This window comes from Euprymna scolopes, chromosome 1 (assembly GCF_053919585.1).
Source record: "Euprymna scolopes isolate OS-2025 chromosome 1, ASM5391958v1, whole genome shotgun sequence".
NCBI lineage: Eukaryota > Metazoa > Mollusca > Cephalopoda > Sepiida > Sepiolidae > Euprymna > Euprymna scolopes.
In genome coordinates this window covers 170,169,737-170,186,834 of record NC_136482.1, presented here as the reverse complement: position 1 = coordinate 170,186,834, position 17,098 = coordinate 170,169,737, and the positions used below count along the sequence as shown (strand labels likewise).

General features: G+C 33.2%; 1 protein-coding gene across 3 annotated transcripts in view; it reads right to left on the bottom strand.

Moving 5' to 3' along the window:
- The window catches only part of LOC145277237 (cytospin-A-like), a 307,717-nt gene that overhangs the window by 135,566 nt on the left and 155,053 nt on the right, over positions 1–17,098 (bottom strand). Inside the window, exon 3 of one of the 3 annotated variants that reach the window (XM_080128780.1) lies at positions 9,473–9,640. The exons of 1 other annotated variant lie outside the window; for it this stretch is intronic. In XM_080128780.1, coding sequence (XP_079984906.1) covers positions 9,473–9,541 — 69 coding nt within the window. In that variant the 5' untranslated portion in view covers positions 9,542–9,640. Of the gene's footprint in view, positions 1–103; positions 1,752–9,472; positions 9,641–17,098 lie in introns of those variants that run through there. One more of the 3 variants, XM_080128782.1, reaches the window with a different exon arrangement.

Genomic DNA, 17,098 nt, shown 5'->3' with positions numbered 1-17,098 from the left:
TTCAGACAGAAAACAGAAAACCTACAAGAAAACACACTGTAATGAGAAATGGATTCAAAATAATTGAATATGAAAGGTTTTAAAACAAATGAATTTAAAATACCTTTGTTGGTCTCCATGTTTGTTTGTTGTAAATCCACAGAAAGAAAACTCCTTTTTGAACAGTCAAAAATTTTACAGAAACATTATCGAAAATCTAACATTCCTTCTCCCTTAACATATCTGCTTATCTGCAAGCACTTTCGAAATAGAAAAAAAAAATAATAATAATAATATTGGAGAGGAGGGGGTTAAAGAAATTTGTGGCAGAACGGCATCCACAAGAATTTTTGAATAAAAGTCTCTTATCATTATTCCTGCCAAATGAATGTCTGGGAAAAATGCCAAAATAAAATGCTACTTCACTTTATTATTTTTTTTTGTGTGTTCACTAACTTCTTTTTTCAACCCCACTTTTGTAATCCTATTAATTGTTATTAATGATTGTTATAAGTAACAAGTTCATAAGTTCTGGCAAAGATCATTAACTCAAACTAAATATAGAAACATAAGAGTGAAACATAAGGGTGAAACATTAACAAAAAAAAAAAAACCTATGGATTATGTTTTTCGTATTCAATTTTCATTAAAGAATTGAAAATATAAGCAAAACCTCTTAAAATTCTTTCAATGGCATAATCATTAAACACATTATGAAATTGGAGCTTTGGGATTTTTTTTTTTTTTTTTTGCAGTTCGGTTCTAATATCAACAAATATTCTGAATGTTTAAGCTTCAATATATAACGTTACTTCATCTGAAACAGTGAGAGGTGACGATGATGAAGTGGTTAACGATACAGACTTATGACCTGGGTATTCCAAGTTCGAATCCAGTTCGTTCCACAAGATCGCTTTCACTTAGGATGTTGGCAACCCTCACGTAATCATCGACGTCTTCTATCTAGAAAAATATCAGGGGAAACCAATGCCAACAACAGAATCTTCGGATTCATACGATATGATTATTTGAGACAATAAGGTAGAAAGTACATTTAAAGTTAGATATTCAGAGAACTAGAGAGAAATTAATTTGATGCAACTATTAACTAAATGTATCACAAATTTCATTCACATTAAAATATATTTTTAAAAGTTTATAATTCCAATTTTATAGCTAATTTTAAAACAGGAAAGCTCGCTTAAGTCGCCTTTCAAAAAAGTGAAGAGATTTGAGAAATTAGAATTCATAAATAATCAATTCAACATATTCTTCAACAGGTGAAATGTTAAAAACAAACAAATTGTATTGATTTTTATCGCTAGGACAAATAAGAAAAGGACTTCACTTTTTTTTTCTTCCTTTTAACAGAAAATGACAGTTTGACAGGAAAAAAAGTGACAAAGCTTCTAATCTTTGCAGTGGAAAATCTTGGAAAAGTAATCGAAAGTTACCAAATAAAAAAGTTTAAAGTTGCTTCAAAAAACAATATTCTAGTGGAAAATATATTATTCGGATAGAAGGAATATTCACTGTTTAAAAAAAAAAAAAAAAGAAAAAAGAAGCAGCTGATTGACTAAATGTGCATATCCAAAAGCAACCAGGGCCCAAAACGTTATTACTTATCTAATAGGCATGAATCTGAATTCAGCCATTCCATCGCTCCACCAGGTCTGTCTGCAAACGAAAAGAACTTATCTACCCCACCTCTGACAAACACCCTGGTATGGTAGTAGATATGACCAATGTCATGATGATAATTATCCAATACTGATGACGGGCAGTGATGGTGGTGGTGACAGTCATTTTGGGGAGGTGGGAGTGGAGTATTGATGTAGTAGCAGAATTAAAGACAGAGAAGTAGAGAAAGAGAAAATGTTTGACCAGAAAAACATAAATGGAAAAGTAGATTCAGCAAAAGAACAGGAAATAAACTATTTAAATAAAAAGTTTTTTTTTTTACAAATGTGAGAGCAAAGATAAGGTCTTCTTTTATTAGTAATAGTAGTAGAACCAAAAGGTCCGGATTTTTTCCCTTTCTCCATCACAAACAGAAATTTAGGACTGGCCCAGAGGAATGATGAAAGGACCCTTCCTACCTAAAAGTAGGAATTCCAAAAGGTTGACATGTTTGCTTATTTGTTTATATATATATACTAGCAGGCCGCCCGGCATTGCCCGGTCATAAAATATACTTAAATATGATATTTTGAGTAATGCAGATTTCGAATTTATTATATTATATTGGACCCAATACATAGTAATGATTTAAAAAGTTAAAAAAAAAAAAAAAAAAAAAAAAATGACTCGCCACCACTGATAATCGAAACCAAAATGTTTCGCGTGCGATTTACTTTTTCCTTTGACGTTAATGCCTCCTTCGCTATGAAGACATGTTTGCTGCAAAGCTAAAAATGAAAACAGGAACCAATAGCTATTACGTTACACATGCATATTCGTAATGCCGTCGCTTGATCATCTGGCAAATTTCATTTTTGTCATTTTCACACCGATTTTCCCTGGCTAAAACCCAAATATAGTTTTGCATGAGTTTGAATACCCTATATATTAAGTTTCATTCTGTACACCAAAAACTGATGAAGGAGTTTGATAGGCAATTTTTTTTTAAACAAATATATATGCAGATATATATTTATATCGGCAGAGGTTTGGGTTTATTATAACCTTTTTTACGCAAATATTACGAAAGTATAAATCATATAAAATATCGGCATGAATATTATTACACGTAATAGTTAACTAAAGATGATCATCCCATAAGAAAACAACAAAAGAAAAAATCTAATAGGGAATTAATTAAAATGAATGTTTAAAAGAATATACAAATTAACTAGATCTTTTGCAGATAGATAAATGCAATTCAACGTTGTATTTTCTTTTTAAATAAATAAAAAAGGGGGTTTTTAATATCCACACTAGCACCGCACCCAGCATTGCCTGATCGTAAAATATGCATAAATATATTTTAATTTATGTAGATTTTGTATTTATTATTACAGAGCTAATTCTCTATTGATTATTATATTGTACCCAATATATAATAGTGGCCGCCCGCCATGGATGGGTGGTAAAATATGCTTAAATATATTTTAATTTATGCAGATTTCATATTTATTATTATAGAACTAATACTCTATTATATTGTACCCACTATATAGTAGTGATTTCAAAAAATTAAATAATAAAAAAAAAAGACTTGGATGTTATCAGCTAGAATCGAAACCAAAACATGTAGCTCTCCAGCTTTATTCATTACCATCTTAACTTGAAAAATTAACATAGTTAAACATACATTTGCATACGCATAGAAGATACACGTTTAGTTAACTTGTGTCTATCAAGTTCCAATTTTTCGACACTTAGTTACTTTTTCTGGCTTAAAACCAAATCCAATTTGTTCCACAGATCCAAATACTTTTTATATCAAGTCTTAAGTCTTTAGATAAAAAATTGCCAAATTGATGGTTGAATATGATCGAATTGATACTATAATACTTAGTTTGCTGCACCTTAAAATAAAAGTTCAAAAAAATTTCAACCAAATCGTCCCAGTAATTTCTTAGAAAAAGTGGAATGGACACAGACTAAGAAATATATATAACATCTCAACAACGGTAATTCAACAGAGTCCAACATCTTTTCAGACATAACATTATAATACTTTAGACTTATTTGAACACACATATACGAACATATTTATTTATATACATATACTTATAAAGAATCATTAAAATCAAAAATAAATGTATAAGAAAACAAAAAATAAAACACCAAAGGAATTTCTTTGAGAAAAACAAGAAAAAACAAGAAAAAAAACAAAAAAGCTACAAATGATACAATGGACTCACTTGAGACAGAAGATACCAAGTAATTTCCTCGATTGCCTAAAATTACCATCAGAAAAACACAAATTCCAATGTAAGTAAAGAAAATTTAGAAGAGTAATCATGCGCATTTAAAAAAGATGATAAAAATTGATATTCATGAAAATATTAAAAATAAAGACAAAATTTTTCAACAGGACTAAAAAAAAAAAAAAAAAAAATGACGAACTATTTCAACAGGAGAAATATTGAAAATACACCGTTGCTCACTCATACCTTTCATATGTATGGGATAGTAAACAAAAGCTAAAATGCTATTTGCACAATAGAAAAAAATAAAGTTAGATTTAAAGATTTTTTTTTTCTTGTACTCAAACAGTAGCAACAATTTTACCATGTAGATAGGATGGATTCATAAATATATTCAAAACGAGAAAAAATAAAAAGCTGAGCCACAACTCGGAAAGTAATAGACAGAAAAGGACATGAGGGAGACAGAAAGAGAAAATTATTCCATGTCAAATCATCCAGGGCTTGACACCCATATCCCAAGATCTGGCTGTAGTTTACACTGCAGATAGACAATATAGGAACTAAGAAATCCTGAAAATTTGAGCACATAACTCAAGTGGTTTTCAATTTAGAGCATTTTTTGTTTGGGCGTTAGTCGCATGATGCGACACCAGAGTGACAATTTAGTGATGTCATTTCTTTGAATATTTTCTGATTGAAAGATCGTATGGCTCTAAAAATTCACAAAGGTAAGTTTTTTGACTAAAGGAATCCAAAAATGGCATCAGATGTTCTCCAAAAATGAAGCCTTATAGAGATGTTAAGGGTCTTTGGATTTTTTTCACATGTGCCCCAAAATCAAATAAATAAAAAGGGGTGTGGCTGGCATGGTAATGCATTACTCTTTCCATATATTTATTTTAGACAATAAATTGTCTTTGGACCAAATTTCCTCCCCCTATTGGATGTGATAATCAATTTAGACATGTTAAATACACATCACACCTTAATTTTGGAATAAATTTTTGAGTAAGCCAGATATTAAAACAGTCAAGTTCTTTAGTTGATTTATATGAAACCATTTTATAAGAAACCATTTTATAAGAAACCATTTTATAAGAAACCAGTAATAGGATAGTAAAAATCTTAAACTTCTAGTACTGTTTCAAAATCCCATATTTCTTGATGATTTGACATGGAATGACTCGAGAGAAACAGAAATGAACATGAGAGCGAGAGAGAAGAAGAAGAGGGTCCGGGAAAGAGAGAAAGAGAGAGAGCGAGAGAGAAGGAGAAGAGGGTCCGGGAAAGAGAGAAAGAGAGAGAGCGAGAGAGAAGGAGAAGAGGGTCCGGGAAAGAGAGAAAGAGAGAGAGCGAGAGAGAAGGAGAAGAGGGTCCGGGAAAGAGAGAAAGAGAGAGAGCGAGAGAGAAGGAGAAGAGGGTCCGGGAAAGAGAGAAAGAGAGAGAGCGAGAGAGAAGGAGAAGAGGGTCCGGGAAAGAGAGAAAGAGAGAGAGCGAGAGAGAAGGAGAAGAGGGTCCGGGAAAGAGAGAAAGAGAGAGAGCGAGAGAGAAGGAGAAGAGGGTCCGGGAAAGAGAGAAAGAGAGAGAGCGAGAGAGAAGGAGAAGAGGGTCCGGGAAAGAGAGAGAAGAGGGTCCGGGAAAGAGAGAGAAGAGGGTCCGGGAAAGAGAGAGAAGAGGGTCCGGGAAAGAGAGAGAAGAGGGTCCGGGAAAGAGAGAGAAGAGGGTCCGGGAAAGAGAGAGAAGAGGGTCCGGGAAAGAGAGAGAAGAGGGTCCGGGAAAGAGAGAGAAGAGGGTCCGGGAAAGAGAGAGAAGAGGGTCCGGGAAAGAGAGAGAAGAGGGGCCGGGAAAGAGAGAGAAGAGGGGCCGGGAAAGAGAGAGAAGAGGGGCCGGGAAAGAGAGAGAAGAGGGGCCGGGAAAGAGAGAGAAGAGGGGCCGGGAAAGAGAGAGAAGAGGGGCCGGGAAAGAGAGAGAAGAGGGGCCGGGAAAGAGAGAGAAGAGGGGCCGGGAAAGAGAGAGAAGAGGGGCCGGGAAAGAGAGAGAAGAGGGGCCGGGAAAGAGAGAGAAGAGGGGCCGGGAAAGAGAGAGAAGAGGGGCCGGGAAAGAGAGAGAAGAGGGGCCGGGAAAGAGAGAGAAGAGGGGCCGGGAAAGAGAGAGAAGAGGGGCCGGGAAAGAGAGAGAAGAGGGGCCGGGAAAGAGAGAGAAGAGGGGCCGGGAAAGAGAGAGAAGAGGGGCCGGGAAAGAGAGAGAAGAGGGGCCGGGAAAGAGAGAGAAGAGGGGCCGGGAAAGAGAGAGAAGAGGGGCCGGGAAAGAGAGAGAAGAGGGGCCGGGAAAGAGAGAGAAGAGGGGCCGGGAAAGAGAGAGAAGAGGGGCCGGGAAAGAGAGAGAAGAGGGGCCGGGAAAGAGAGAGAAGAGGGGCCGGGAAAGAGAGAGAAGAGGGGCCGGGAAAGAGAGAGAAGAGGGGCCGGGAAAGAGAGAGAAGAGGGGCCGGGAAAGAGAGAGAAGAGGGGCCGGGAAAGAGAGAGAAGAGGGGCCGAGAAAGAGAGAGAAGAGGGGTCGAGAAAGAGAGAGAAGAGGGGTCGAGAAAGAGAGAGAAGAGGGGTCGAGAAAGAGAGAGAAGAGGGGTCGAGAAAGAGAGAGAAGAGGGGTCGAGAAAGAGAGAGAAGAGGGGTCGAGAAAGAGAGAGAAGAGGGGTCGAGAAAGAGAGAGAAGAGGGGTCGAGAAAGAGAGAAAAGGGTCGAGAAAGAGAGAAAAGGGTCGAGAAAGAGAGAAAAGGGTCGAGAAAGAGAGAAAAGGGTTGAGAAAGAGAGGGATAGAGAAAAGGGGGCGAGAGAAAGGAAAGAGGCGAGAGCGCGATCAAAATCCTCGCTCTTTTTGAGAAAAAAAAACAAACAAAAACGGTTTACAAACGTTATTTTCATTTAACTTTGTTAGAGAATGTAATCATTCTACATCCTAAATTCTAAAAGCGTTGTGATGGGTAATTCTTTCCGGATTTTATTTTTTTAACTAACTTCAATAATCTTTAATTTGCTTAAACATCCTTTGCTTTGGAATGTCTGTTCAAAACAAATCCAAATGTCAACATTAAAACCACTGTTTTCTTTTATTTCGAATAAAAAACATCGTTCATTGTTCTCACAATTGTTTTCATAAACAGCCTTTGAACTGACATTAAAAGTAAGCTGATGCCGTTTACCAACTTGAATCTTGGAGACACTTGGCCCTAATTTCGCAGTTATACAAAAAATAAAATAAAATAAAAAAAAATTAAAAAATGAAACGGAAACAGCATCTTGGAGAAATCTCAAAAGAAACATTGTTGTTTTTTTTTTTTTTTTTTTTTTTTAGGAATACAAATTTATGCCAGGTTTTAGTGTTTTAATAATGGAAATCTCTCTAGACAAGGTATAAAGCCATTTGATGCGAGGAGTTAAAAACAAAAAAACTTCATAGTCAAACACTACTCAACAATAAGTGTTCGTCCCCTTGGCCTTCGGGACAAGATCAAAGTGTAGTATCTGTTCTTCTGATGTTGCACTTCAATTTCTTGTTCTCTGTCAGTTGAGAAGAAATCCTTCACGACTGAGACAATTTTTATTTTTGTTCCTTTTCTCCACGTTAAAAAACGACCCTGGTGTCTAACTCTGTCCCGTGGGGAGGCATTGTAAATAGGAACAATAAGTGTTCCTACTTGCCTCCCGACTAGGGCAAAGTTAGACACAAAATCTGTTTTTAATTTGGGGAAATCTAGCTCTCCAAAAAGGGTACTCTAGATAGGAACAAAAATAAAAATTGTCTCAGTCATGAAAGATTTCCTTCCACTTACATCAGAACAGATACTACACTGATCTTGGCCCAAAGGAACCTAGAAAACAATTCTCCATTTTGTCAGAAACATCGCTCATGGAATGAAAACTAACGTACAAAATAAGGAAAGCAAGAGTTACAAGTCTGTTTAAAGTAAACCCAAGATTCATTTTTTAAACGTGAGATTTGTCTCTTAACAAAATGTTTTGGGCATATCAGGGTAATACCAACTATAACAGTTGCACATAAATACACATATACATCTATAAATGTTTAAGAGTATATACACATGTGGAATACGTGTACTTTCAATATATTTGATATCCGGACAACACGTAAGTATTCTACGATAAGATACTGATTTGTATAAACAAAGACACTTGTAGAGATTAAGTTTCAAAACATTAAATTTTATTTAAATTTTACATTGAAAAGCACCGTACAATTTAAAATATAAGAAATAATTTTTGAAACCAAAATTCGATGCTAAAAGATTTTTATTTTTCAATAAATGAAAATATAAAATCAAATCAGCCTTCGTCAAGTTTTTTTTTTTTTTTTTTTTTTTTTAAATTATTTTTATTATTGTCGAGCTATAATAATGAATGACAATGGCTGATATCTGCCGGTGTCAAATAGAGACAGTTAATGCCCAGATTTTGTGTAGATAGCACGCTTCACAAAAGGGGAGGGGGGACAATAAAAGAAACTTATTCTAATTTGTAACTTCTGACTTTTGTGTTCCTTACTCTTGTATAACTGTTCAATAGCATCACTTTCTTGCATAATGCACACGGCAAAGATGGAGGATATTTGGTTCGCTCCCACTGCAAGAACTGTGAGACCAAGGTCAGAAGGGGAGATTGAGAAGTCAGTGCCCCAAAGGAAGCAGACTAACCTGCAAAAAGTGCTTAGGCAGCCCCGTCAGCATTCCCCGGTAAGAGCACTACAAGTAATTAGCAATAAACTAAGCCTTCTCAAAGAGAGAAGACAAGGCCTGAGAGAGTGGTCTTCCTAGAACTACACAAAACCAGCATTACACAGCAATCAACTGTGACCAGGTAATTAAAAGAATAATCTAATCTGTTGATTTTGAGGGCTGAGGATAAAAATCCCTCAAAGGAAGAGTTCATTAGGAAATCTAACTCGTTGAATATTACTTGGCAGTAAAGTGAAGATATAATGCAGTGGGTTAATAGTAGTGTTGGGACGATTATTCAGAATTGGAATCAGTATCGGAAAAATTGATGCCTATTTTCCGATGCCAAAACGATTGTCTTTTTTTAGTTGATTTTGTTTAAAGCAAAATCTTCCATTGCTGGTAATAATGATAAAATGATAAATATCTATTGATTTTAAATTCCCAGTAAAGATAAAAATCAATAGATCATCCTCCACAAGTGTGTTTTGACGTTTAGGAAAATATCTCCATATTTTACATGTTTTTTTTACAAAAATCGGGGAAAATAACAATCTTATATTTAAATAATCAGAATCGGAATCGGGAATTTAGCACGGAATCTGTAATTGTATCGAAATCGTCCCATCACTAGTTAATAGGTATAATTGACAGGAGGAGAAGGAAGAGGAGGGGTACTTTGGTTTGAACATGTGATATAAGACAGGTTCACAACAGTTTAAGATTTGAAAATTAAATTCATCTAAAACTGACGTTTTATTTAACAAAAAAAAAAATTAAAAAAAAAGCAAAGCACATTGTGTTTCTATAAAAATAACGCCTCAAAAGAATCACACACACACACACAACAAAAATATGAAAATATCAACAGCTGTGATATGTAACTTACTTTCTGCGGAATCGAACCTTGTTTAGGAGGCATACTAACAACAGAGTGTTTACTGTCAGAAGTGCTCATGCAATAATTGGACTACTAAAATGGTGGAAGGAATTGTGCCGTTGTCCAGGGGAAACGTTTTCTTGTGCGCAATGCATGATGGAAGATGAGGAATGCAATCTGAAATGAACGAGAAACGTCAAATATAAAAAAAATGTCCTAAAAATGAAACAAAATTCACGTTTAAAACACGTTGAAACAGTTTTGTAAAAAGCTAATATATGAGGTGCCTCAAATAAGTTTCCAGACTTTTTTTGTCTAGGCATTTAAAATTGTCGTAGACTCTTAAAATTTCAGTATGTTATTGCTATACGTCTTATGAGATGATTGACCAATTCTCATGATTTCCGGTTCAAATGAACAGCTACAGCAGGAATTGGAATAAACCCTACTAAAGCCCGAGTGCCACAGCTGGTAAATTTCAAAAATGCAATCTGGACGTGAGGATACTTTAGAAGAATGATATGCAATAAAATTCTGTTTTAAAATTAGAAAAAAATGCTAGAAACGTATGGAATGCTTCAAACTGCTTTTGGGTCATCTTGCATGAATCAAGCATCAATTTTTTGAGTAGCATAGATTTAAGGAAGGCAGGGAGTGTGAGGGAGGAGGTGTAGGAGGAGTAAGGAAATCAAAACACCATAGTTGATTGGCTCAATAAAGAATTTCATGGATAAGAACTCGTGTGTCTGTAGAGACAATAAGTGCACAGTTTTATATCAGCGTGGGAACAGTACACATAATTATTTGTGATAAACTGAACATACAGAAGATTTGCAGAAAGTTTGTCCCAAGGATGCTCAGAGAAGATCAGAAAGACATTGCCATGACAGCAGGGAGAATGTCGAGTTGATCAATTCAGATCCCACAATTCTCGATACTCTGACCTGCGGTGAAAGCTGGATCTACTTTTATGAACCAGAGAGAGTTCCCAGTGGAAGCATGCTGGCTCTCTCAGACCCAAGAAAACCAGACAGAGAAAATCCACCCATAAACTTCTGATCACTTCTTTTTTTTTTTTTTGGACATCACGAGCATGACCTACATGCACTGGATTCCCACTGGACAGACAGTCAACAAGGAATCCTATGTTGAGGTTTTAAGGGAGTTCAGGAAGAGATCCCACCAGAAAAGACCAGCACTCTTCAAATCAGGTCAGTGGCATTTCCCAGGACAATACACTAGTCCATAACTCCATCCTTGTCACAGACTATTTGACCAAGATGAGCATCAAAACAGTTCCTCACCCATCCTATAGTTTAGACCTTGCTCCCTGTGACTTTTGGTTATTCCCTAAGCTCAAGGAAAACTTTAGAACTTTCTCTTTTGAGATGGAAGAGGCTGTGACAAGGGTCATTGATATTCTCACACAAGAGGACTTCCATGGGGCCTTCTAGAAGTTGTTGGAATGGTACAACAAGTGTATTGCAGCCAGAGGAGATTACTTCCAAAGGGACTAGAGTTTCATGTATGTACTATCAATAAAAGTGCTCATACGAAAGAAGTCTGGAAACTTATTAACGTATCTACATTTTTTCCTTCCTACTACTACCTTGCCAAGTTTTCACTTTGATTAGGTTGAGCCTGCTCCAAGCAATTTGACATAGTCACGCAGAGCCACACCTTCAGACGAACACAAACACACAAACATTTTAGTAATTCAATGAATTTAAAATTTATGACGTGAAATGGTTAAATTTCAAATCGAACATTTTTTATTATATTTAAGACAAATACATTTGAAATATATTTGCTCTATCTTGTATATTGAGCAAATTTTATTTAGATGGGATTGTCCTTATAGAATATTACTGCCAATAATATTTTGTAAGACATAATCAGATTTGTTGGATAACTTTATTCTGAAGAATATATATATATATATTTGCTAAATGATTGCCAGTTTCAGGGTTGTCAGGATACCAAGATCTGCACAAAGGATATATGACCAAACCAGGAAACTCATCTCTTGATAATATCTTCTATGACCGAAGGAAGGTTTTCCCTCTAGCGAACAACTATGTTCCATACACTATCAATAAGTCATTAACGATATTTTTATTACTTTTCAATTAACCTACCTTTTGGTCTGCCTCAGGTGTATTGAAATGAAAAAGATCTAAATCCAGGGTATATAAAAACGTTCATGTCAGATTCCATATAATTATTTATGTCACACTTTGCATCAGTATTTGTTAAAGCAAAAGATAATCAAAATTATCGGTCCAGATTTAAGTATATAACATTAAAAGATCCAAATCAGCAAGAATCACCTTTAAATACGGAGGGAGGGGGGGAGTGAAACAATTGTAAATGAACGATATACTTGAAGGTTGGTAGCTGCATTGATTGAAACAAATAAACTTTGTTGATGAGGACGATAGCTAGATGCAAAGTGATGCAGATAAAAAAGCCATTTTTAATGGATTCAGTAAAAGTATTTTTTTACTTTTGATAGAAAATAACTTTATTTTTTTATTATTTTGTAAATCCGCATTAGTTTGATAAGGAATTAAAAAACATTTTTAAGACTGGCATTGTATGGACATTCAGTATTTTACTTGTTATAAATCACTTCAAAACAGGAACTATCTACCTAAGCCCCTTATCGGAAATGAGCCCGCCGAGAGTCCCAGTAAAGCTGATTTCGACAATGCTCTTGGGATCTTCGTTTTGTGTTTTGTCCCCTAATCTTATCTGAAGATTATATATATATATATATATATATATATATATATATATATATATATATACATACGAGTTTAGATGTTCAATTTTTATTTATTTAAAAAAAAAAAAAAAAAAAAAAAAAAAAAAAAAAAGAAAGAGCAGTTTTCAAAATAAAAATTTATTTTATTTGCTCTATCTAGTATATTGAGCAATTTTATTTGGCTGGGATTGTTTTATATGAATTTTTTCTTCCAGTATTTTATAAGACTTGAAACCACTAGATTCACTAACCAGTAACCTATTTCAATACCTTGAAGTATAACTTGAGAGTAACATAACTGAAAACAGAAATACAGCATAATCACATTTACACAGGTTCCTCTCAGATTACTTAAACAATATTGAGGCTGATCAGTACTAAAATGGGTGATCATTTGGGAATAACTCTGCTTATCTAACGATTGTTTCCAGTTGTCCTGGACTTCTTGTCACTGGAATCAAGCAGTGCCCACACGGAAAAGGTGTGATTGGAGATTACACAAACCTTGCTTATAATTGCACATCCAGTTGCTCTTACAGAGGGTAACCATTGTCTCTAGAGACTGATCAGAGGCCATGGAGACTTCTTATACTGTGTAAGGGGTATAAATGTACACCTTATTTGCATAAAATATTTTTAACGTTTGTTTTTATGAATATGCTCAGTTAATCTTTTTTTTTTTTTGCATTCATTTACTTTGTATAAAATACTCTTAAAAATCTCTCTCTCGGGGTAACTTTTAATACATCTACGTTTAGTATCCTTTTAAAAAATGTATAGTTTCCTCAATTTTAACCATTGGCGATTTTTTATTTCTCTGTAAATGCAAAGAGGAGGAAAGTCATTTTTAAACTGTCTTTTGTGAATGTTTCTTATAGAAATCACATGTTAGGAATTAGAAACATATTTACTGCAAAATATTTTCCCATATGTTTATATCTACAAAGAAAGAGTCTGGCTTTTATGTTAAAGTAATTATAGTGTGCATAGAATTTTATCATTTTGTAACCCGGATATAAGAGACCCGAGTATAAGAAAAACTGGTATATGATGATATTGTTTAGGATAAGTCTCTTATATCAGAGTTACACTGTACAAGTATTTTTTGCTTGTTTTAATTTCAGACTTGTTTATTGCAACATGTTATTGCAGATAAGGAGTCCTCTTTCAAAGCATTTTCAGTATAATTATGTAGAAAACCAAAAATAATGTAAAGCAAAGTATGCAACTATGTTTTTTTCTTCTCCATGGTTTATACAAAAACTATGCTTAAAACATTGTTTTATTATTTCATTATTCAATGTAATGACCTTGACATCAAGCCAGACAATCTTAACTAATAATCTTTATTTAGTTAATCTAATAAAACTTTAAAAAAATCATAAACAGAAGAGTAAAAAAAAAAACATTTACACAATCTCTACTTATATATAAAAGGCACTGTGTGTGTGTTCTCTAAGGACTCCAAAACGGCTCTGGTTGGGTTTTTTTTGTTTTTTTTTTCATACAAGTGTACTTTGTGTGTCTGGGAGTGTTCTTAGATATGTTTTGTGTCGAAATATCTCCAATAATATAAAAAATCGAGTATTGAAAAAATTCAATTGAAGAAGGAATAATCTAATTTTGACCAAAGTTAACACCTTTATACAGCCTAACATCACAAGTGCATTTGAGAAGTTTCATCACTGCACAAACATAAAGTTCCAACATATAAAAATCGACGGTAGGTTCTTTGATAACACAGGTGTGCATTTGAAATGAATGTTTTGTTTAGAGCATAACCGAACCACGATAGTAAACTTTTGTATTTTTAAACTAATTTAAGCCATTATATAAAAATTTTATAAAGTCAACAATTAGGTTCTCTACAATGCAATATAGACTACAATGTATTGTGGACTAAGTCACTGTGGAAAGTGACTGTCAAGCTTCCTCCTGCTGCACCAGGGGGGATCCCCAACTAGAGCAGGCAATCAATCGATTTGATTGGAAAATGGGCGATTTAACTGATTTCAGTGACAAAAATATTGGAAGCATGGAATATTCATTTATCCTCATTCAATCCGAGCAACATTGGATCTTCCTGCTTGTGTACACTATTGAGAGGATTTTTTACTGGTCAGTCACAAAGGTTTACATTTTTTATTTTGAGACAAAACAAAATAAATAAAAAATTTTTTAAATGGAAAAAGCGTAATTTTTATAATAGAAAAACACTTTTTTTAGCTTATAAAAATACAATTAATATTCTTGAAATTTATGCTACAAGAAAAATGTTTAGCTGAAAAACAAAAGAAGAATGTTTATGTAAGTGAAGAAACTCCAGTGAACAAACGAATCAACTTTGGAAATAAGCATCAGGTGAAGAACACATGATCTAAAACTAAAATTAGATTCTTTGAAGAAATCTCGAACTCATGCTGGGTAGATTCATTCAAGAATAAGAACAAACATTTTGTATTAATTTTTTGTATAAAGTATGTGAAAATAATTAGTATAATATTTTGACTTAAAAATGATCACTATGAGACATACGAGGTCCAATATGGAAGGTTTTAGTGAAAATTGCCATTTATTTAAAAATAGGCTCACATGCTAAGTTCCCAATATAAGTTTTATTGTATTCAATTTACTTTGAAAACTGCCTAGCTTGCATTATTATTATATACAGTCTACTTGTATTATATACTAGCGAGAGGGGGGGGGGTAAAATACATTTAAAAATAGTTCATGCAGATTGTGTATACTGATTTCAAAAGTTATTAAAAAAAAAATGAAAAAAAATGAAAAAAAATGAAAAAAAATGAAAAAAAAAATGAAAAAAAAATGAAAAAAAAATGAAAAAAAAATGAAAAAAAAATGAAAAAAAAATGAAAAAAAAATGAAAAAAAAATGAAAAAAAAATGAAAAAAAAATGAAAAAAAAATTGAAAAAAAAATTGAAAAAATGAAAAAAAAATTGAAAAAATGAAAAAAAAAAATGAAAAAATGAAAAAAAAATGAAAAAAAAATGAAAAAATGAAGAACAAATGAAAAAATGAAGAAAAAATGAAAAAATGAAGAAAAAATGAAAAAAAAAAATGAAAAAATGAAAAAAAAAATTTAAAAAAAAATGAAAAAATGAAAAAAAAAATGAAATGAAAAAAAAATAAAATGAAAAAAAAAAAATGAAAAAAAAAATGAAAAAAGACTTGAGTGCCATCAGCTAGAATCGAAGCCAAAACATTCAATGCTCCTGATGCATTTCCTACCATTTGAGCTATCGGCAGATAAAATATTTTTGGGAGCTAATATTTTTACATAAGACAATCTCAGCCAAAAAAGGAATAGCTCAATATACTAGATAGTGCAAAATGATTTTTTAATATTTAAATTCCATTCAGAAAAATATAATCTTTCAAAACAAAAATTTATTTGACAAAAAATACAATTCGAAGTATTATATTCTTTGTTCAAATAAATTTTTGTTTTGAAAAATATTTGTTTGTTTTTACAAAATCAAGACAACAACGGTTGGATTGATAGCAACAAGTAGTGTATTTTCATACTTCGTTAGAAATGTTTCACAAAACCTTACATCGTTTGAAAATATTCACAAGAATGGCTTCTCTTCAGACATTGAGAAAAAACACTTAATGAACAATATGGAATCCATTTCCCTTTTAAAGAAACATTTCTTTGCTCAGAGGTTTTTCCGTTTTATATGTGTGTGTGTGTGTGTGTGTGTGTGTATATATATATTATATATATATATATATATATATATATATATATATATATACTATCAGAAGTACCCGTCGTTGACTGGGTTCAAAAACAGCCTACAGAAAATGGACTCTGATTTTGAAAGTATGATAGGTTATGAAAAGGAAGGGTTGTAAAGAGATAGCTTCGAATTTGGGGGTATCAAAACCAAAGCAAAATATGATGAAAGTAAAAATAAAATAGATAAATCCCATAATTTATTATACCATACTTGTTCACACTGAAACACTTATGACAATATTCTGTGGATCTATATTAAAAAACCTTGTTAAACTTTGTGACATATTTCCATTCTATGGAGGTCAGGCGCAAACGAACACCCCATAATTTTATTATACCATATTTGTTCAAACTGAAACATAATTATCAAAGTATACTTACACATAGATATGAAAAGTCTTTAAAGTTTGTGCCTATTTCCATTCTATGAAGGCCAGACAATTTTATTATACCATCTCTAAGTTAAAACATTTATCAAAGTATTATTATGTACATCTACAGGGTGGCCGAAAAGCCCCAGGACACTATACATGTATTTTTAATAAAACACAGTATTTTTTAATGAAACACACATAAAACATATATTCAACAAAAAAAGAGAACTTTATTAGAAACAAAGCAGAAAACAGCATTAGAATATTAAAATCAATCATATTTAACTGCATTAAAATATTAAAAATAGTGTCCTGGGACTTTTCGGCCACCCTGTATATCAAAAACACTTGTAAACGTTTTTTTTAATTTTTAAATTTATTTCCATACTTTGTGGACCAGGCACGTATGCAGACCCCACAATTTTAATGACTCATCATTATGCCAGATCAAACATACCCATTCCTGTGTCTCGATACATCTATCATTATATGTGATCAGTTTTCTATAATAGTCAACCATATAGGAGCCTATTTGTGACCAGACACACACAGACGTTCAGCTATATATATATATATATATATATATATACACACACACACACATGTAAGATTAGCAGTGTTACATGGGATATCATGTATATAAAAAAAAAATGCTTATTTAAGCAGCAACCTTGATGTTATATCTTAGCCACCGAGATATTCAGATGTTTTTACTCTTCACTTAATATTT